Source organism: Plectropomus leopardus, chromosome 9 (genome assembly GCF_008729295.1).
Source record: "Plectropomus leopardus isolate mb chromosome 9, YSFRI_Pleo_2.0, whole genome shotgun sequence".
Taxonomy (NCBI): domain Eukaryota; kingdom Metazoa; phylum Chordata; class Actinopteri; order Perciformes; family Serranidae; genus Plectropomus; species Plectropomus leopardus.
The window spans coordinates 17,255,825-17,278,193 of NC_056471.1; the positions used below are offsets into that span (position 1 = coordinate 17,255,825).

Below are 22,369 nucleotides of genomic sequence, written 5' to 3' on the forward strand. Positions count from 1 at the left end.
AACAGAGGAGAGAGATATAACGAGGGAGGGATGGAGTGAGGGATGGAATGAAGAGAATGAGTGGGACAAAAGCGCGTGTGTGTGTGTGTGTGTCTGTGTGTCTGTGTCTGTGTGAGAGCATGCTTACATGTGGATGCATAAGTGTATGTGAGTGAGCTGTTGCAGTTGGCAATGAGAGCCAATGTGAGCACACACAGATGTGTTTGAACCTGATAAGGCCTGATGAATGAGCGGCGTTTTGTGGCTGTTCCTCAACCATAAAGAGATGGTGAATGAGGGAGCGCTTGCTATTGCCGCACTGAGAATACACACCGAGGCTTAGAGAGCGAGCCAACCTAATGCACCGCTACTGTTGAGGGCTTAAGAGGTATAGTTAGGATTTCAACTTAAGCACTGGTACACATAAACGTAAGCACAAACACAACCTATAAACATCAAATCTTTCATTTACAGGTTATACCTACATATTGAAATGCTGGTCTATATGTGGGCTTTAGGTGCCGTTTCCATTTATGTCTCTCACAGACACAACTGTGCACAGACCCATGGTTATCCAATCGTGTGGTCATTTGTTGTTGGCAAAAAGGTGTGGGGAGAGAAAACTGGGATTACATATATGAGTGGAGAAATGGCTGCATCCAGAAATGGAATGAATAAGAGAGAATAGAAGGAAAGAATAGTGTAATATTTTTCCCAGCTCTTTCTACAGCATTAGTGACCCTTGCATTAACCTGCTTCTCTTTCTGCAGCCCCAGCCTGAACATTGCATGATTTATTAACCAGGCCTGCTTCTGTGGGCAAGTACAAACATACACACAGTGATATACACTCACACACACACACACACACACACACACACACACTCTCAGAGAACTTAAAACACATTACACACAAGCTTTTCAAAGCCAATACTAATTTAGCACAATCACGCACAAACACTCTTATGGCTTAATAAAGTGTGCCCGTTCCTCATTTAGTCATCTAAGTGCTTTATTAGTACATATTTTAAATAGTCTCAGGAGACTGCAGCTCTGAGTCTACACTCCCCATAAACTGTTATCTAAAACTCTCCCTAATTATACACAATCATGCACACAAATGTACGCACTAACACACAAACACACAAACACACACACACACAAACTCACAAATGTTTCTTGGCTGTGACCTAGAGGGGATCCAACAGTGAAAAACAAACATCTCCGAGAAGTGGGATGTGGGGGGATTATGAAACTAGGATGCAGGAGGAGGAGGAGGGAGGCAAGAAAGGAGACCACTGAAGAGAAAAGCAGGGTCTTCACCTTCTAACCTGTAGCCATTTTCAACAAAAACTTGCATGTAATTTATCAGGCCTGTCAAATATGGATTAGCAATATTGTGGCCATCAGGTGCAGAATCAAAGACCACTAAAACTAGGGTGGGGTTAAAAAACATGAATTCTTAGATGCATCATGATTATCTCTTTTAAGATTATTTCTCAATGCAAAAAAAGTAAATAATAGCATTTGAAAATAACATTTGAAACATTTGAAACATTTGAAAACCAATTTTCAACATTATGATCACACTGTAACACCTGTAACCAAAACGGGCTGTATGTTTCATATGGCTGAGCCAACTAGATGCTAAAACGGAACAAATGTAAAGATGTGCTTTACATTTATTTTCTTCCATTTCTATCTACTATTGTGTTTTGGGTTGCAGCCGTGTGCTGGTTTCAAGGTGTACCTTGGAGTAAGACCATGAAAATTTGTTTATCAACCATGTTGAAAAACAATGCAACCACATGGATGATCTCGCCATTGTTTTATTTGTTTTAAAAAGGATTTGATTTTTTTTTTTTACACAAACTTCCATTAAAACAAAAGTTTACAAGTTTCAATTATAATAGTGTTTGCCAAGCCAAAAAACCATTCTGTTTTCAATCTCTTAAGGGTCAAATTAACTGATAATAATAATAATGTGATATCTTTGATCTGTTGCTGTACTGTGAAAATCTCATACCAATGATGCAACTCTACATGTAACTAATATAAGTTTATGGAAGAAAGTCCATCTGTTTTCCTTAATAATGGATCATTACAAATATGTTATGTTTTATCCCATCGTAGACCTTAAAATCATAATCAAAACCATGAGAAGCCTCAAGATTCCCACCCCTGCACTAAGGTGCAGTACTCTTTTTCATGATGCATGAACTGTGCCTTATGAATGACCATGGGGTAAATCTACTGTGTCAATATATCACACAGCTGACATTTTTGCAACGGCCTTGCAATCAGTCTGCTGTATGTAAAAAATTAAAAACAGCACCAGGAGACATGTGTTTGCTTAAGTTATTTCATTAGCATGGAAATGTTCCTTTTGCTTACAATGACCTTGAGCCAGTGTACTGCAACAAAAACAAGCCACCAAATGTTGTGAACTCTGTTCAGCAGAAGATGTAATGACCTAATCAACAACACTGCGCCATAATTCTCCATGCCTCTTGGTCCTTATTGCTAATACATGACACATCTCATCCCTTTAACTGATTGGTCTACAACCCGAGAGAGGCCCCAGGCAAGCATGAGCACACACACACATACACGGTGTTTTCCTGCTGATTGGTGGCTCATTAAGGTGAAAAGTGAATGGAACAGACCTAAGAGGAAACTAAGCGCACAAATACAAATACACATACATATACACACACACACACACACACCTACAGAGAAGGAAATTGATTTCTTCAGAACACAGGGAGATCAAAAGGCTTATTATAATTGGTTTGTAAATGTGGTTGAGCTCACCACCCACTCTCTCGAGCACATACGCCAGCATACAGGCACCCTTGCACCGTCAAACACGCATTCATCTGCAATAAACTTGTCGTTATTTTACAGGAGGCGAACGTTATGCAGAAAGGTGCTGTTGCATATGTGTGTTAGGCAGCAATACACAATGGATGGCACCCCCAACCCCGCCGGAGAAGAAAAAAATGAGGTGGCTATAATACAACAGACCACAGAAACACAGCAACAGAGACTGAGACACCGAAGAAGAACGGGTGTAAAGGCTGGAGAATTGGGATATGAAAATGATCCTCACATTATGAGGATTAATAATCATATATGCTCCTGGCCCTTTTCTCTCCTTTTCTCTCCCGAATCAAATTAATCACCAACGTTCCCCCTAGCCCAGCCTTTCCCTCTGCTCACTCTTCTTTTTTTCACCCACCTCCTCCTCCTCCTCTCTCGCTCTCTCTCTCTCTCTCTCTCATTCTTTTGCTAATTGGGCTATCTGAGGTGCCGACTTCAAAAGGCACCTGCTATCAAACACAGTCTAAAAAAAAGTGAAAAAAGGACAGTTCAGGATATCTTTACCCATATTAGATGAACAGTGTTTGAATTCTAGCCGTGCCACTGTTCTGCACTTTCCAAAAAATGGGTAACCGCATAAAAACAGTGTTTGGATTCTGTCCACCCCTTCATATTACTATTATTATTATTATTTAAAGAAAGAAAGAGGAAAACAAACACTAAAAAGCAGAAAACAGACAGAAGCACTTCAAAGTAAAGCATTGAGAAGCAGTAGCTTAAGGGAGAATGTTCGGATAAGCTTGCCTTCTGAAACCTAATACACTACAATAAACACTTTACAGCCACACACGTACTCTCTCATCTAAACAACCTGGCTGTTTGCAATTGGAAATAGTCATATCAGCTCTCTGACTATAAGCTCTTTTACTTGAAAAGCACAACAACAGGAGAAAATAATAGCAGTCTTTTCTAGACGTCTACAGGAAGAAGATGGTGGTATATATGCATGATTTCTCTATCACACATATTGCAGTGGAATTTGGCTAGTTTCATCATAATAAATTCTTGTGAATACCAAGCTGTACCACTGTCATCAGGCTGTACAGATGTACAGTGTTAACAGCTTGCTATTATCTCAGACTGGGCATCAGCTCGACCGCATTCAAAAGCTCAGTTACATAACAAAAATGCAGCATGTAGTCTTATTATTAAGAATATATCATCATATAGTTTCTATCCAATAAGTGGTGCTTAGGTAAAACAAAGACATCCACCACTTAAATGTAGCTTGACCATAGAAAGAAAGCCAGCATGTAGCCTGCTGTTCCCAAAGGTGATGTACCTTCTGAAAACCTTGACAGTTTGCATCCTCAAAAAGCAAAACCTGACTCTATTTATTGACTGACTATATAATGTATGCTTCTCATTTCCCATGTTGACAGCTTAATTTTGTACTTCAGTCCTGATGAATAAAGTTGTTGAGCAGCACAGAAGTGCTAACAGTGGCCTTGGCTGCAATGGTTGTTCGCAAGGCAAGTTAAGTAGTTTGGGAGGAGAAAGGTGAAAAGTCTTGAGGTAAAGAAGCCCCGACTGAAATAAATCCAGTAAGATGGAGCTTTTTCTCAAATAGTAGTCTGGACATGTTGTGCTCTTGTCTGACCTCAGAACCAGTATTGAAAACATGTAACCAAGTAGGCTCAACGCTGAAATACAATTGTAACAGGCAAAAAAAAGGTCTGCAAATGTATGTGAAGTTAAAAGCAGCTAAGTGAGACCATTACATTTTACTACATTAAAAAAAACAACAAAAAAACAAAATGTGAAATCAGCCAAACATCACATAGTCTTGGAAGCATTTAGGAAATGTTTTGTGATAGATTTTCTTCAGATGCAAATAGATTCATCACGCACACATAAACAAACTGCAGATAATTGATGCTCAATGTCTGATAACAGCTTCAGTGGCTTATGGGGATGTCTACTGTAAATAGGATTTCACAAGAGCTGCTCTTGTTAGAGCAAAATCCATCTTAACATGACAGAAGTAATGTCACATCAACTAATACAAACAATAAAGGTTTTAATTATAATCTTGACGATTTTTTCAGGATTGCTCTATATCTGTTTAGGTAAATTCTGACATGCTCAGCAGCAGATGGGACAGGTACATGAAGGAAAACTAGCCCTAGATTAAGTATTTATCCTGGTCCCCTTTCAATGAGTAAGAGAGAGAACAGACATAGCTAGAGATATACAGACTAAAAATGGAAATAACTAAATAGACAAAAACCAAAAGATAAAATGTATGCATACATGCACACTTGTGTGTGTGTGTGTGTGTGTGTGTGTGTGTGTGTGTGTGTGTGTGTCAAAGTGTGGAACTGTGTCCATGAGAGGCATGTGCAGCCAGAGGGCGTGTCTCCGACCATCAGCTCTGTGCTCTTCCACCAAGCCTCAGAGGTCAGCACCTCTGACTCTGCCCTGAGCACACTACCCCCCCTCCCGTACGTCTGTTTTCTGTGTGGGTGAGTGTGTGTGTGTGCAACCCCAGCAGCACTGCTGGGCAGCTGATGGAGAGGAGGAAGAAAGGTCAGAAAGGGTCAGCGGTGGCTCGGTGTGGTGTCGGTCTGTTTGCTGGGTAACGAGGAATGGGAGGCGCAAGAGGAGGAGGAGGAGCAGGAGGATGAGGAAGAGTGAAGCCGGGCTTCCAGAGGTGAGGGATTAGGAGAAGGATAGGGAGGTCAGGAAGATTGTATTACGCCTTGAGCGGTGTATTTAAGCAAGAGAAGGAAGGACAACAGGTTAAAGGTCGATGTGCATAACCAGAGCTGGTTGCTTATTGGGCGTGTTTGCATGCACAGCCACAGACAACACAGACACAGTGTGGATTACATCACACATGCGCACTCACAAAAACTCAAGATGCTTACACAACAGCTTAATAAAATCCCACTTGCATTTTGAAAATAATGTTTTATTCCTAACTACCAAACTTCAAGAGACTCAAGAAAAAGAAAAGAAAAAAACAAAACATAGAGAGTAATAAACAGACTGGACCTCGTCTCTCTCGCTCTCCTACCCTTCTCTGCCCCCCCGACACACACACACACACACACACACACACACACACACACACACACACACACACACACACACACACACACACACACACACACACACACACACAGAGAGAGTACATCCGCACAGGCAGACATACAGACAGGTGTGGGGCTATGAAAAGGCCACGGTGTCTTTATAGTCAGCTCTCAGAAAAGGTTATTAGACATCAACTGGAACAGGCGGCTGTCTCAGCCAATAAAAAGTGGAGGCGTGGGTGCACAGGCCAAAGGGGTGGAGGGGTCAAATCAAGGAGTGACAGGCAGATGTAAGGACTTGCCATACAGGTGAATGCAGATGGGACAGCTGCCAACACTGACATTTAACTGACATCAACAGCTTGCATCAGCCACGTGTGCATGCACACTTCTGTTTATGTATATGACATGGGCGAGAGTCGGTGTGTGTATGTGTACTGAGTCTGATTCTGAAGGTCAGATAGAATTATATGCGCAACCACACACACTGTCTGTCTGTGATTTCCTGGTGTCCTGGTTATGATATGAATATGGAGGAGTTAGAGCAGAAGGCTCGGTGACACAGGGACAAGGTGATAGGAGTGGACAGGTGTGCGTGCGTGAGCGTACGCCTGTGTGTCAGCGCTTTGTGCCAGGACAGCAGGTGGCTAGTCAAAGGACATAAGTGACCTTCTCTTTATCCCCTCCCTCTACCCTCCTCTCTTTGTCCATCTCTCCCTCTGTCCCCAAGTCCCAGTTCATCTCACCTAGTGCTCTGTCTCCGCACAAGTCACGGGCTTGTTGAGGAGATGAACACATACACAAACACAGGTGTGGCTGGTTTATTCATGAACTTGTGCGAGATGCTGTTTTGACACAGTATTGCTGAATAATGTAAATGTGCTGTGTGTCCTCCAAGCAGAGGAAGAGCAAGGTGAGAAAGGCTGGAGAGAATGTGTGAAAAAAAAACTAAATTGGAGGTGTGTGCGTGACATTCTTACCTTTAGTTGCTGATGGAAGCAGAGCAGGAAAATCAAAATAGACATGGAATTGGGGAAAGGGGGGAGGGATGTGGGAGAGGTGAGAAAGAGGGAAAAAATGTTGGTCATTACTGTAAAACAGAACATGATAACAGCAGTAGTGAAAACACCCAAGCTACACACTCACTTTTGGTCTGTGAGGAGAAGGTTAAGGTGAGTTTGGCAAAGAGCTCATTGTTTTCAAATTTCTCCTCTTTTGCCTTGGTCCAGAAACTCTTCTCAGAGAGGTCCTCGGGTCCGATCTAAGAGAGATAAAAATATATGAAGAGATAAAATGAAGAAGAGAGAGAGAGAAAGAGAGAGGCAGATGTATTGTATCTGTTAGATAACCATATCATCAAATTGACTCAGTTTTCCAAAAATGGTCGTCTGTGCACCTGGCACACAATGAGATGAGCAGATAAAGAAGTCGGCACAACAAAAGCAACAGCCGGGCTGTAAAAGGAAGAGGCAGGGGTATGATGGTAGAAAAGGGTTGAGGAAGGAAGGAAGGAACAAAGAGGAAAGAAAGAGGAGGAAACAGGTAGTTATTTTCTTTCATCTTTGCACACTGTCTCTACCACAAAACATCTTGCGCTTTAGAGCTTCACACACAGAAATGCAAAAAAGGAAGAAGCTTCTGCTTTTCTTCCTCCTCCCATTCCTTCTTTTACTCGGTCGCTCTCTCTTTATTCCCTCCTCTCTCTCTTCTGGTCACAAGTCACAATTAACTTTGTGTGTTTTTCCTCCACTTTCTGAGTGTTCTCATTAAAGGAGAAGAGAAAGAGAGAAAGTGAAACAGAGAGAGTCAGAGAGAAAGCAGTGGTAGTAAATTTACAGATATCAGTCCTTTCATTATGGACAAAGCCTCAGGGATGGGGGTGTAGGATGGAGAAGACAGAGAGTAGGGAAAGGAAATGTGATATGGGGATGAGCTGAAGGAGCAAGAAAGAAAAGCAAGAGAGCACGCAAAAAGGACGATGAGACCAAGCCAGAAAAAAAAAGTTAATTTAAATTACAAAAGAATACTGTCCTTTCTAGCAGCAATTTAATTATCTTTCAGTGGTGCAGTTAAAAGAAGAAGGCTTATTAAAAAGCAATTTCTGTGACATCCTCGTCAAACACTCTCACCAGCCCGAGAGAGAAGAGAGAAAGAGAGAGAGAGAGAGACAGAGAGAGAAGCTAAATGCTGATGAAGTCTGCTGAAGCCATTAAACAGTAGCTTTAGGCTAAAGAAAGACAGAGGCCCGTTTTGATGTTTTAACCATCACAGATGAGAGGGTGGAGAAGAACATGAAGCACATAGTCATGAGATACACGTGTGCATGCAAGTCACTTTGGGTCAGAATCTCGCTGTTAACGCGCTAAAGAATGCCCTAAGCTACCTAAGCTATTACCAACTGCATGGTATAGCCTAGCACAGTAAATTACATACAAACTTTAAATTTCACTAAAACTATTCACAATAAAAATCCCTCCCTGTTTTTACATGAGAATTTAACTAATGTGGACACTGAGAAGCTGAAATACAGTATGCTGATGTGCCATCAACCACCTAATTTTCAACACTTATTTTTGGCAGATTGATGCAATGACAAGCAAGCACAACATCATCTAATTGTGCTAAACAATAACAACAACAACATCAAAAACTTTCTGGAGATGTAAAAACCATAATTCAGAAAAAATCACCTGGGGAAAGAAGTGTCCACAAAAATATAAACGGTTAAGTTAAATCAAATGATTTAAAGTGGACATTCGTAGTTAAGTGAGAAGGTAACTGCTGGTTTATGCTGCTTTTAGCTTAACTTTCAAGGCCTTTTTCATCGTGCGCTTCATTCTCTACAGGTTGCTCACTCTCAAAACAGCCTAATTAAGCCTAAAAGTTTATCACATACATAGGAGATAAACTTTTAGGCTTAATTGCGTTTTGGCTAACATTGCCTGCAAAAAAAATAAAACTTGCAATTTTACAATCCCTCTTTGAAAATTTAGAACATATTGAACCATCGATCTCAGGTCTGACCTTGCTCCAGTTGGCTCTCTTCAGCTGGACCTCAGGCTTGTACTCTTTCTTAGGCTGGAGCCCAAAAGGCAGTGCAGGTGGTGCAGGGGCTCCCCAGCCTCCCATTCCAAATGGTGGAGGTGGAGGCATGCCTGGGCCTGGCGGTGGGGGAGGAGCACCAGGAAACCCAGGAGGTGGTGGTGGTGGTGGTGGAGACCCATCCCAGGTAAGGGTGGAGGGGGGGGTGGCGGTCCTGGCATGCCAGGAAGGGGCGGGGGTGGGTGGCGGAGGTCCTGGCATGCCAGGAAGGGGCGGGGGTGGCGGAGGTCCTGGCATGCCTGGTAAAGGAGGTGGGGGAGGAGGGAGAGGAAATACACGCATGACCCGGTAAAGGAGGAGGTGGTGGAGGAGCAGGGATGCCTGCTTGGCCTGGAAGGGGTGGGGGCGGAGGTGGAGGTGGAGGGGGGCCACCAGCATTCTGGCCAGGGAGAGGAGGGGCAGGGGGTGGAGGGGGCAAACCGGGTGTTGGCACAGGAACAGTAACTGTGACAACTTTGGTCTTGGCCTCTTCCAGATCTTTAGACAACTTGTCAATCTGCAGGGAGGTAACAATACAGTATGTTATCATAAACGTGAATTAAAATACCATGGACATACGGACATGCTATTGTAAATCTGCACATCATACACAGTTTTTTTTTTAATATTAGCATGACTTCACTGTATGTTGTTTGTTGTTTATTATTTCTGAATAGACATTAATTTTGTATAAGCTTTGGCAACTTCCACCATTTCCCATGAATAGCCATGCCAACAGAGTGATTAGATTTGAGAGAAAAAGAAGCAGAACAAAAGAGGGGAAAGAGCGACATAAAAAAGGGATTAAAGTCTGGGTAGGATTGACTTTTGGGAGAGATGGGAGAGAATGGAGGACAAGGCGTAGAGAGAAAAACATAACAGGGGGGAATTAAGTCCACAGAGGAATTCAAAAGAAAAAGTTTGTACCAGGAGGACAAACTTCTAAATTAGAAGTGGGGGTGAAATCAATTTTTTATTTCAACACTGAAATACTAATTTCAGTATTTACATCAGTGAGGCGACAATTATTGAGAAACCGTCCAAGCCATTAAAGCAAGCCAGTAAAAAGTGGCCTATGAGAGAGGACTAGGCTTTGAATGTGGATATACTATATGCAATTTAAAGTATAGAGAAGTTTATTTACTCTCTGTGTTCTTAGTTGTGATTAAAGTGTTAACAGTGTGCATGTGAAAGTGTGTCTGTGTACGCAGCGTAACTAATTGTTTGTGTCGTTTCCTCGGACTTTGAAAAGAAGACAGTAACAGACATAAAGGGCCTCCGAGGCAAGCTTTCTTAGTGAGGCAGCAGATGAAAAGTTGGGCACGGCATCACACGGCGGGACAGTGAGAGATCTCTACATGTGAAGAAATCTTGGATGGGCAGTGCCTCAAACACAGAGAAAGTGAGCCATCTTAGTATGAGAAGCTTGTCTGATGCCTGGCTGGTGATGCTGTTGATGCGTTGGACAACTGTGTGTGCATATGCGTGTTTGGGCTCTCGCGTGGTGAGACGATGACTCTGCTGGCATCAGCCACTTTGGATGAGGCTCATTTTGGAAGCTGTGTACTTCTCTTACTGACAGACGCAAACACACACACACAAACACATGCAGAGAAACATCTTCATGTGGTTATGAGCACACATGCACAGAGGCAGACTGTTCTGGGTCACTTGGTGTGTTTGTGAATTTGGGTGTCACTGTGAGGCAGAGTCCAGCTGGTGTGGCAGCAGGACACTGACAGCTAAACAATCCTCATCTTTGCTTCCCTACTGTATGTGTGTGTATGTACACACACACCCGCATGTGTATCTTGGCCTTTAAATATTCCGTTTGTCCCATCTCCATCCTTCCCTTCTTTCCCTTTCTTCTCCCTTTAGTCACTCTTTATACTCCCATTCCCCCACTATCCATGTTTTTATTGAGTTTCTTAATCTGCGAAGGATTTGGCTTCTTCTCACGATATCCTTTTAGTTGTTTTTTTCCCCCCTCTTTCATGCCGTGCTAGCAGTTGGCTAAATCATTTAAGGCCAGGAGGCTTGTGTGTTTGTGTGGGTGTGCATAGATGTTGGACAACTTTTTGGTGCTTAGACTTCTGCAATATTGTATTTCGCTAAGCCTCAAAATATTTTTCCTTCTTGCAGCTTTAGAAACAGAAACTTCTGTTTGGTGTGTATGTGTTTCCAGGACATTAAACAAGACCGATCTGATTATCTGACACAAACTTTATCGATTCTGTCCTTATGTTGTGGCTTTTTTAATTGACAATGGCATCAAGCAATGATGGAAATACTGTTTGAATTGTGTTTGAGCTGATCAACTTACCACAAAGATTTCTGTAAGTGTCGTACTAGGTTCAACTCACTTTTATTTCAGTGGATTCTCTCATTAACTTTAAGAATACTTAACACATCAAAAACGTACTGAAAGAAGTTGTCATATTAAACTTATTGACTAAATACTCTACAGTAAAAAACGCACTAGAATCAAGATTCAGATTTAGTGGAATTTAAAAGGCATTGAGCCCCATAGACAGGTGGGTAGGTGGGTGTATGTGTTTGTGTGTACCTGCTGTTGCAGAGTGCTTAGTTGTTGCTGTAGTCCCTGGTTCTCCTTTTCCCGCTCCTGCTTAGAAGTGGACAGCTGTTCCTTCTCTTGGCTCAAGTCCTGCAGCTTCTGCTCATAGTCACCCTCCAGTTTCTTCAGTTCCACCTGCAACTCGTGGCGTGCTGTCAACTCTGCATCCAGCTAATGCACATGTAAAGGGTCACAGAAAGCATTAGACTCAGTTACAATTTCCTTCAACGTGACAGCCAGATTTTAATGAAGTGGTAAACTTCAAGACGGAGACATGTCTTGAGGGCAGTGAACAATGTTTTCTCAGATTTCACTCAGGCTCTAACAAAAGGTCCCACTGGAACCAGGACTGCATGGATACTGCGCCTTTGTTGTGAAAATAGTGTTCCTGATGTGCTGGTGTGATGAATATTCAGCTAATCCAGTGCAACTTCTTCTTATGCAGTACAGCCTCATTCACCTGCAAAACAAATCTCTTCCCCTGGACAGGAGGCACAGACCATGAAAACCTACCATGCACATAGTAATATCATAATGATACTGTGTGAGGAAAAAACAACCAACATTCTTGAGTACCCTAAAAATAAATTTAAAAAATAAATACAGAGTAAAATTAATGTCCTGAAATATAATACTCTAGAAATATCTTAAAGATCCAGTGTGTATTAGTGGGGATCTTTTAGCAGGAATGGTTTCTAATCCCCTCAAAATAAGAATTGCTATGTTTTCATTACCTTAGAGTGAGTTGTTTATATCTGCATATATAGCAGGCCCTTTCCCATCGAGTTCGTCATGTTGTCTTTCAGTAGCAGAACAGACAGACCAGACTCTGGCTCTCCCGATAACGCCATTCGTATAATTTTGCAGCCACCATAGTTTTCCTACATGCTTGGCATGCAGGAGAAGGTTCAGTTTTGTCCTGACTCCTCTGCCAGATCAGTAAACTTTCTGTTACTGTTCAGTTCAACGTCTGGTGGTTACCTCGAGCTAACACAGCAGCTGTGGCTAACATCCAACACTGAGCTGATAAATAATCCCAACAAACTCAAACTGACACCAAAACAGCTTGACTATGCAGATAATTTTGTAAATAAGCATCATGTAACAATAGCCATGTGATGCTAACAATTAGCTCCGCCACTGTCGAGTGCAGTGTTTATGACTGAGTTGGCAGTTCTGTGTGCTGAGGCGCCACCAAAACATTCAAAAGTATGGTTATGCTACACGCCACTTCATTTACATTACAGGAATCAAATTAAATATCCAATTGGTCTCAGAATCACCTGAAGGGTGTTGGTACTGGTATCAAAATATTTTAAGCGATACCCAGCCCTACCACTGGTTGCCACTACATCCTACAAACTAGATCTTTAAAATATTAAAGAATTCCTTGTTATAAAATAAAGACTACATAAATGAACAAAGAATGAATATAATGTTAATACAATTCAGAGCCACGCTACTACAAGATTAAGGTTGAGCACTTCAAAGGCTACATCGCTTTATAAACCATTTCTTTTTAAGGATGATTGAAAAGCAGTAAAGTAATTTGAAATAAACCTCATAAATATCATCCCTGAGGCTACAAAAACACCCGGGTTCTCCAATGAAACATGGAAGCAAAGTGTGTTTGCGTGCACAAGCTTTTAGCCTTCCTCTTGAAGCTGCAGCAGTTTCCGTATCTCAAAGACCTGCAGAAGCCATTTCCTGCAGTCTAGTGCTTTCAGTTTCATTGTATAATTTACACTGCAAATTAGTGTCAATTATGGAGTTAGGATGCTTCAGTGCACTTGTATGAGCTCACTTCTCACTTGCATTTTAAAGCCTTCACATCCCAAAAAAAAAGGAAGAGAAACATTTTACCCCCAATTTTAATTTTCTCACTTTCTTATATCTTCAAGGATTTTTCTTGTAGGACACGAGACAAACAGGAGAGGAGCATTCAAACACATGACTACATGAACACACCGACACACATGGCCATTTAATTTGCCAACAGCAGATCCGTTACTCTCGCTGTCAGCGTCCTGACAGCCTCATCCCTAATTCCTGCCAAAGAGACTGCCTGCAATTACCCCATCATAGACAACTAGCAATATGGTGTGTATGTGTGTATGTGGTCAACGAAAATGAATCCAAGTGTGTTCGTGTAATGTGTGTTTGTGTGGATGTGCGTGCCTTCGATGGATAAGATCCCACGTGAGTGTGTGTGTCTTTATGTGTGCCTGAATGAAGGCTAGTTTCAGCTCCCTCTCTGCAATTATCCTGTCACTGGGACAGAAACATCAGGGCAGCAGCACACCGCAATCAAGGCATTTACCCCCTTGTGTGAATGTGTGTGTTGCATGTGTTTTTTTGCAAGCCGGTAAGAGTATGTGTCTGTTGGGTGGCTATCAGACACATGCATGCTCATTCTCTTCAGACCCTCATTTTTCTCATTTGCCATTTCATGTCAAACACCGGCCGCATAGAATTTCATTACAGTCCCAGCATATGTGTGTGTATGTGTGTGTGTGTGTGTGTGTGTGTGTGTGTGAGGGGAAAATGTTAATTTTACAATAAATTATTTTCTTTGTGTCTAATAGCTTGTGTGCCTCTGGGATGACATGTATATATGTCTTTCCATAGTGTTGTGTGTGAGTGTGCATTTATGATTTTCAATATAAATTATTTATTTATTTGTGTGCATTTCACCTTCTTCTCCAGCTCTGTTGCTTTGGCCTCGCTGGTTTCAACCTTGGTCTGGTCCACCATGTTGTCTATGGCCAAACAGACAGGACAGAAGACAGGAAAAAAAGAAAGGAGGAGAAAACAAAAAAAGGTGGTGGATAAGATAAGGGTTTCAGACAATGCACCTGCACACGTCTGGGCGTGAAGACATCGCACCCTTCAGTCTGGCACATGCTGTGCGCCCACATACATTCACAAACAGATGCGTACACACAGAGCAAGCATCCGATCTGTCTCCCTATTTTTCCCTTATCACACTACTCAAAGATCCGTGAGAAGATTGTGGAGGCATCTCATTACAACAGGATGCCATCTGTTGCATGCTGCTTGTACACATCATTACCTTCTGAGCCTCCAATACACACACCTTTGTCTGGCTGTGTGTATGTGTGAATGAAGTGGGAGCACACTAATTTCCCTCTATGCGAAATACACCTCACACCAATTCATATCAAATTCTTATATTCAAAAATGAAAGCCCATATAACAGTCTGGAAGTAATCCATTATCAGGGGTTCTGCTTGGCAGAGGACAAGGTGAAAAGGACACAGACTGACCAACGGGGTACTTTTACTGAATAATTGCAGGGCCTACAGGTGGTTCAGTGCCCAGGGGCTTAGCGAGCATGTGCAGTAAAAGAACTAATTAGCATGAAGATGAATGCCACAAAGTCACTGGATCAAAGACTGCTAATCATGATGCCCAGGAGAGGGATCAAACAGATAGATAGCAATGAGAGAAGAGCTGCGAAAAGCTAAAATAGAAAATGAAGAAACTGCATTGACTTATAGATGGTAAATTGCACAGACTGTGAAGAGATAAAATTTGAGTCTTCAGTTGAAATGAAAATATGGCTTATAGAAACAGGAGTTGAAACTATGCAGGATTCTTTATATCTAGATAAGCTAGTAAGCAAGGCAGAGCAAAATGAGAAGTCTATTTTGTGAAAGAGAAGATTTTGCCGGATGAAAGAACTTCACAATAATATGCCAACCCACACATAATTTCGGAGTGTGCATTTGTGTACGAGTTTACATGGTTATTGGATGTGTAATGGAAGGGAGGGGGGGTATACTTCTGTCATGGTGGCTAGGCTAAATGGGACAAACTTCGAATAGAGAGCACTAAGGGAGCCAGAATGTAGAGGAAAAAACTGTGCTGAATTTCAGAGTTCAAAGAAAAACACTAAATAATGCATGCAGGGCAGAATTGGGCTGCTTTCCACCGATAATAACTCTAGCAGCCTTAAAGGAGGCCAGCCAGCCTGTGTGTGTGTCAGGACGCATTTAGAAGCAGTGCAATTAGAGCCTCCTGCGGTGAGCAACGGAGACCTGCCATAAAGGAGTATTGAACTCTTGAGACATGGCCTGCACCTCCATTACGCTCTGGTTTAGTTTACTATAGTCAGCAGGTGTTTCCTAGTCAACACTGAGTGTTGTCACTCAAGTCCAAAATTCCACATGCACGTGCACCACTTTTTATCATAATTCAGCATTTAATGTTTACATACAAAAATGACAAACATCAGTGAAATCATAATGCTTTCTTGATCCCCCTAAAAAGTCTGTGTTAACCCTGTAACTCGTCTAGATTCTGCGTCTTGCTCACAGGCACTTAGACAAAAGGTTCACATTTAATCATTTCTGTCTTGAAACTGTGGTCAGGTAGCGCATACATGTTGAAGCAGTTTTAGCTAGCTATAATCATTTCTCTTTTTCATTCGAGCCTTTAAAAGATCCTTTTCTAAAGCACTTCCAATGGAAGCGAAAGAGGAAAAATCTACAGTCCTCATTCTGTGCAAAAATGTATTCAAATGTTTTATTTGAAGCTAATGTGGCTTCAGCAGTCTGAGTTAATCAAATCAAGTGAATATCCTCTAAAGTCTTTTTAGAATTCCCTTTTTCTGTTTCCCCCGACACTGTTTTCTTGCTGAGCTGCAGCAGAGGCATCGTAACACAAAGAGGGAACTTTGTGCTGAAAAGTCAGTAACTCTGGAAGGTACTCAGCTGGATTTGATTAATTCAAATTTCTGAAGCCTCATATTAGTTTCAGATAAACTTTAGATTGTATTTTTGCACAGAACAAGGACCGTAAATTTAGTTCAACATCACTCCCATTGCAAGTGATAAGCAAAGAATCTTTTAATTAATGAAAAAGAGTGGTCAATTCAGCAGAAAAAACACTGACAATGCTTACATGCCGACTAATATTCAGAACTATTATTATTCATGCATTTTTTGAATAAGACATGTGGAATGAGCTAGTATTATTCATGTTTTAGAAGCACTTTTGGGCTTGTAAACAGCACATTGGGAATATGAGTCTCAATTTTTTTGTTTTTTTTGAAGATTTTTTTGGGCTTTTCACCTTTATTAGATAGGACAGCTTAAGCGGGAAAGGGGAGAGAGAGAGGGGGGATGACAGGCAGCAAAGGGCCAAAGTTGGAATCAAACCAGCGGCCACTGTGGCGAGGACATAGCCTCTGTATATGGGGCGTCCGCTCTACCAACTGAGCTACTGGGCACCCCCCTCAAATGGGTTTTTAACGCAGATTGGAACACATGCCATCTTGCCTGTTAACGGTCAGCTCTGTTCGTTGTCATGGATAGCAAACACTTTGCAAGGCTGTGGTAGAAATAAATGCCCAAAAGAAAATCCCACATTTATGGTCAGAAGGAGAAACACGACGACTTTTAAACATCATGAACGACTGATATCCACAGGTTTTTAGGATGTATGAAAATATCACAATGCTGGCCTTTTCAATAAGGTGGTTTAAGAAATTAAAGAGAGCGGCTATGTTCACATGGTCAAACAAGTCCACCATCGGTAAAACAACCTCTAAAAAAATCCTATTTTGATGCAATGAAGCAAAATGTCATAAGGAGTTTTGGATGCCTTCATATTTTCTTCTATATTTTGGCATGATGAACGACACGTTACTGCACGTTACTCGGAGTATGCTCAGCGGCATGTAAACTGGAATATTAGTGGAATATTTATTTTCATTAACTTCACAGGAATATTGGGTGTGTGTGTGTGGGGGGGTATTTTTTGCATTTAGACAGTCATCAACATTGTTCATTGTTGCTTTCAAAAAGACTTTAAAAAAAAAGGTGAACCTATCTTTTGCTTGCAAAATGAGCTCTACTGACTTTTGTTATATTAATAAATTCACCACCTGTGCCTGAGAGATAGCATCAAACCAATCTATCAGTGTGTGTCAGGGATCAAACACTGGAGAAGGACAAAGAAATATCACCTGCTACACTGTGAAATCAGACTCTGGGATTGCTTTGTTTGAGATAAAGCTTTTATCCTCTTGATAAAGTTCATTTCATACCACCAACCTATGACTGAAACCTGTGGCAATATTCAGCCCACACTAACACACTTTAACACACACTGCCGCTCTGGCTCCATCCTGTGGTGATTTTGGGCCACTGCACATTTGTAAACCATGCAACTGTACTACATAATGTGTATTTTGACCAAATTAAGGCTAAATCACAAAGGGCAGGTATGACATTGACAGTATCACGGTAATCGTGTCAGTGATTAGAGGGGGAAGACCAAACGTGAAATTTGACTGAAAGTTTCAAGGTTTGATTTTTCTGGTCCATGTGAATTTTGTGTTGATTAGGGAAACACATACATACAACTCTACATTTGATGGGTGTTGGTTGATGTTCAGAAGGCCCATACACACTTTGAGAAAGAAAAAGAAAGATCATATGTGCATTTCAGTCTCAACTTACCTATCAAGCCTTCGATGTTGAGGCTGAGGTTACGGCATTTGAAGTCAGGGTCCGCTCCATTTCTGTGAAGCACGATCTGAGCGATGCACTCGTCTATCAACTTGTAGTACTGAGGCCTGCAGGAAGGAGCAAGTGACAGATTTACAGAGAGATAGATTAGGAGACAGCGAGAAAGTAAAATCAAGAGGAAGATAAGATGAGAAGGATGGAAGGAGAGTAACAATGGGAGAGTCAAAATGTGATGCTTTGGGGTAAAAAAAAAAAAAAAGAACATGTCACTCTTACAAAAAACTGTCCATGTTGTGTCCACAATAGCAATAATGATATCAAATGTATGTGTTGTACCATAACAGTGCAGTCTGCGTTAATAAAAAATCTGTCACATCATCTAAACAGAGGACGAGACTGACAAAGAGCAAGTCGGTTCATTTGTTCAGACAAATGTGTGAACACACATGCTTTGTCACTTTGTCTGCGAGTGAGATTGGCTGTCTGTGTGAGCATGACAGTTTGAGTTTCTTGTCACAAAGATTGATTGTGTGCAACTGTGTTTCGTGAGAGTGTGTTGGTGTATGTCCAGCGCCCCGTGTCTGATCAAGGCAACTTCACACAGACACTCAATTTTGGAGGTGTCTTATTCCCTGACCCCATTAGATGCTGCCAGAGTCACAAACTCAATACTTTATTTATTCTGTCTCCCTCCCTCCCCTGTCTCTGTTAGTCACTCTGCCTTTGTCTAACACTTATTCCACTCCTTCACTATACTTCAAGGTTTTTTTTGGGTTTTTTTCTTCCTTTCCTGAAGCTCAGATTTATCCGTGGAGCGAGAGAGCCATCTAGTGTCATTCAAGAAAAAGAAGTCAAAGTGGAAATAGATTTGTATTTGGCTGTATCTTAAATTTGGTATTCTACACTATCCTGAGCACATTAAATTTAGACATCAGGCATATTAGGGAAAAGCCAGTTAGCCAGTTAGTAGGCCTAAGGCGATATCATTTTGATTACTGCTAAAATCCACATGTCATTGGATTTTTAAACTGCATCCATTTGGTCATTAGGCCCTGTACAGTCTGCATTTATGCACAGTATGTCTATAAGTATGACAATGCAAAGACTCCATTTGTGTATTCTAGCTAATTACCAGGCCTCCATCTCCACATGAGACCAGAACACAGTGAGACCAAGAATTAAAAACAGACCAGAGAAGCAGGTACTTTCATTTATTCCCACACAAATGCCAAACCCTCCATTCCCTCCACATCCCTCCCTCTTCTCTCAACATCTATCTAGCAATTTACCTCAACTCTCAATTTCATCTCCATTATCGTCTCGCCCTCCACCACCTCTCTCTTCATCTCTGTAATTATCAAGCTGTATTTTCAGCCCCTCTACAGTTCTCCCTCCCACCCTCACTTCCTGTCTCAGTGGAGTCCATTACAGACCACCTCCATTGTGTTCCACTGGATCACCTGGATGAGAAAGCAGTTTAGGAAAGAGGGAGGGATGGATGAGAAAGGAGCTAAAAAGACCTCAGCTGGGACTATTTGCTCGAGCTACCTTTTCCATCATCACAATTTATTCCCCAAACCTTGTTAAAAATAAACCACCATTTCCTTCCTGTCTAGTACATTTAAGGCAACAGTGACCAACAATACAACTACCTCAGCTCAGATATGTGCATGCCTGCACGTTGTTTTTGTTGCCGGTTTTCTGTGAAATTAAGTAAAGCAAAGCATTCCTCCCTTTTGTGTTGCTGAGTGTGGAAGTGGACATGCATGTGTGAATGCGCATACACTATGGCGAACATCTCTTGACTTGTCCTCAACATTATTCTACCCCTGTCTTGTCATTCAATTATTCACTCCTCCTTTCTCCTCTGTTTCCCTAGCTAAACCCCCAAGGGCTTTGGGAGACACAGGGAGAGACATTAGCATATTTCTGGTGATAAGAGGTGATGGCATTCATTTCTATTAAAATGGAATTGGACTTCTTTGCATGTATTAATTTCTCAGCCTTTGAACGGTGCTCTAGAAAACAAACAGCAAATGGAGGACAGGGCTGAGAGGAAGGAGAGGCGAATGAATAGAGGGAATTGAAAGGGAATTTAAGAGAAGGAAGAACTATTTCTTTTTACGTTTTCCCTCTGTCTTGGTTATTTTGGCTTTTTTTTTTTGCATTGGTGCTGCAAAATACATTTCCAGTGACAGTTACATAAGAACTTTTATGTATACATATATGGTATGGCTGCACGGTGCTTGAGTAAGGAGTCTGAATTCTTCCTCCTGATTCTGATTCTGAAGTTCACCTCTGCATATTTGCCTTATGCTATATGCAGCTATTATCTGCTTATCAATCTTTTAGAACAATTTAACAACTAGCCTTCCTCTAGTATTTCTTACCCATAAAAGACAATTTATCAAATATCAAAAGAAAAGAAAAGCTGCGATAAGTAAATCCAAGACGGTACAGTATCAGCTCTAACATGTGAATGTGTGAAGAGGCGTATGTGTGAGTGCGTATCGCCATGTATGAATGTGTCATGTTCATGTGTTACCTGGCCAAATAGTCATTACGGATCAGCAGCAGGTGCTGCATCAGGGACAGGAAGTGGGTTTCAGCCTTAGAATCCTTCACAGTGTTGACAACAATCTCAAACACTTCCCTCACATCACTGAAGCAAAGACAGTTAAGGCTTAACTAAGACAATGTAAAAATATATATTAAAAAACATGAGCACATCTGTCATTTGTACACTTCAGAATTGTAGTTACATGTAAATGAAACAGAGACCTCACTTATAGTCCATGTGGTGATCTTCGTTGTGTAAGGACGGACAATGTGATATAATTTCAACATGTCTTGTAAAACTATCACAATCAGTTTTATCACACATGTATGTTTATGATTTCAACTTTCATTTGACCTCAGTGTTGCAATAAGGAAGGCTGACTGTGTTGACACTGTACTGGTTACTCCTGGGAGACACCTGGTGTTAAAAATTAGAACTGCACGTCAAAAGCAGAGTTAAAGCAGTTGGTCTTTTTTGGAAAGTACACTGTTACAGTAAGGGGGACTTTATTGTTACATAAATCTTGTCCATCCTTGGTGTCACACTAAGGCAAAGAGTACAGAACATTACTTGTGAGATAAAGATGAAACAATGTCCTTTCCATCCTTCTCTGTAAATATGTATCAAATCAGGACAAGATTATTATAGGCTTTCAGGTTTGATGGCGATAGATCATAATGGCATAAAATAAAATTCTGAAGGGACTCTTTTCACATCTAGTGTAGTGTAGTAGAACGATACTGATTGATATTCTAGCAGCCCCCCACCCATGGTGATTTCCTTTGTTTTTTGATTGTTTTTTTACCCTTTTTTACCCTTGACCTTCCTGGAGAAGGGAAAGTCTCCTGTTTTGCCAATATTGCTGTTAACCGACAGCTTGGACTGGAGTTCTAACATCAGTCCCATGTCTTGAATGCGTTTGTTTAATTGTGAAAAGAAAAAGCAATCCAAAAAACTTGAGGAATGAACCTTCAAGTCCATATACAACAAAAGAAGTAGATACTTAACTACATAGTTTCTGCTGCTGTTGTTGTTGTGTTACTAATTGGACTGACTCTTATCTGTAGAACAAAAACAGATAGTGTTGGTGGTGGCTGGATGTTTGATTCTTCACTGCACTGCAGATGAGTAGCAGATGTCTGTGACATGCTAATTGGCAAAGACAGATTTTGAATATTAAAAAGTTCACACAGGGTTACAACGTCCCCGGAACCTGGAAGATTATGCTTATCAGTATGAAAATATACATTTTGCATCTGTCTTGGAACAAAGTAAGTGGTCAGACTGATAACTGGGAAGAGAAAGGAAATCTGTTTTAGTGTATATTGCTTCATTAATTTTTAAAATAAAAGGAATAAATGCATATAATTCTACATCCCATCTGTGTGAATCATGAATATTCTTTCATTATACAAAACAATTATGATGATTATTCTTTGCACTTATGAAACTAGTAAAGTAACCAAACCACAAACGTGCAAAGTTATGTTGTAACCAGGTATATAGATTTTCAAGGTCAAAACACCCTGACAGTTTTGCTCAGTGAAAGGATATTCCATCTCTATGCGGATGTCATCAAGACGTGCTTTGAGGTCCTCAGAGTCATCTTCAGCCTGCTCATCAAACACCGTGAGTTGCACCCTCAGCTCTTCGTTTTCTATCATCCGCACCTCCTGCAGGGAGAGAGATGGGATGTAGGTGGAGGGATGAAAAGGCAAGGGGGAAAATGACAGGAAGAGTGTGACAAACATTGAGCTTGG

At 41.3% G+C, this 22,369-nt stretch overlaps 1 protein-coding gene across 1 annotated transcript in view; it reads right to left on the bottom strand.

Annotated features, from left to right (window-relative positions):
* LOC121947924 (protein diaphanous homolog 1-like) overlaps positions 1-22,369 on the bottom strand; it is a 116,888-nt gene that overhangs the window by 58,162 nt on the left and 36,357 nt on the right. The window contains 11 exon segments of the mRNA XM_042493120.1: positions 6,877-6,885; positions 7,043-7,157; positions 8,921-9,112; positions 9,115-9,180; positions 9,182-9,274; positions 9,276-9,494; positions 11,544-11,723; positions 14,247-14,311; positions 18,041-18,156; positions 20,595-20,711; positions 22,164-22,282. Of these exon segments, the coding sequence (XP_042349054.1) occupies positions 6,877-6,885; positions 7,043-7,157; positions 8,921-9,112; positions 9,115-9,180; positions 9,182-9,274; positions 9,276-9,494; positions 11,544-11,723; positions 14,247-14,311; positions 18,041-18,156; positions 20,595-20,711; positions 22,164-22,282 (1,291 nt within the window).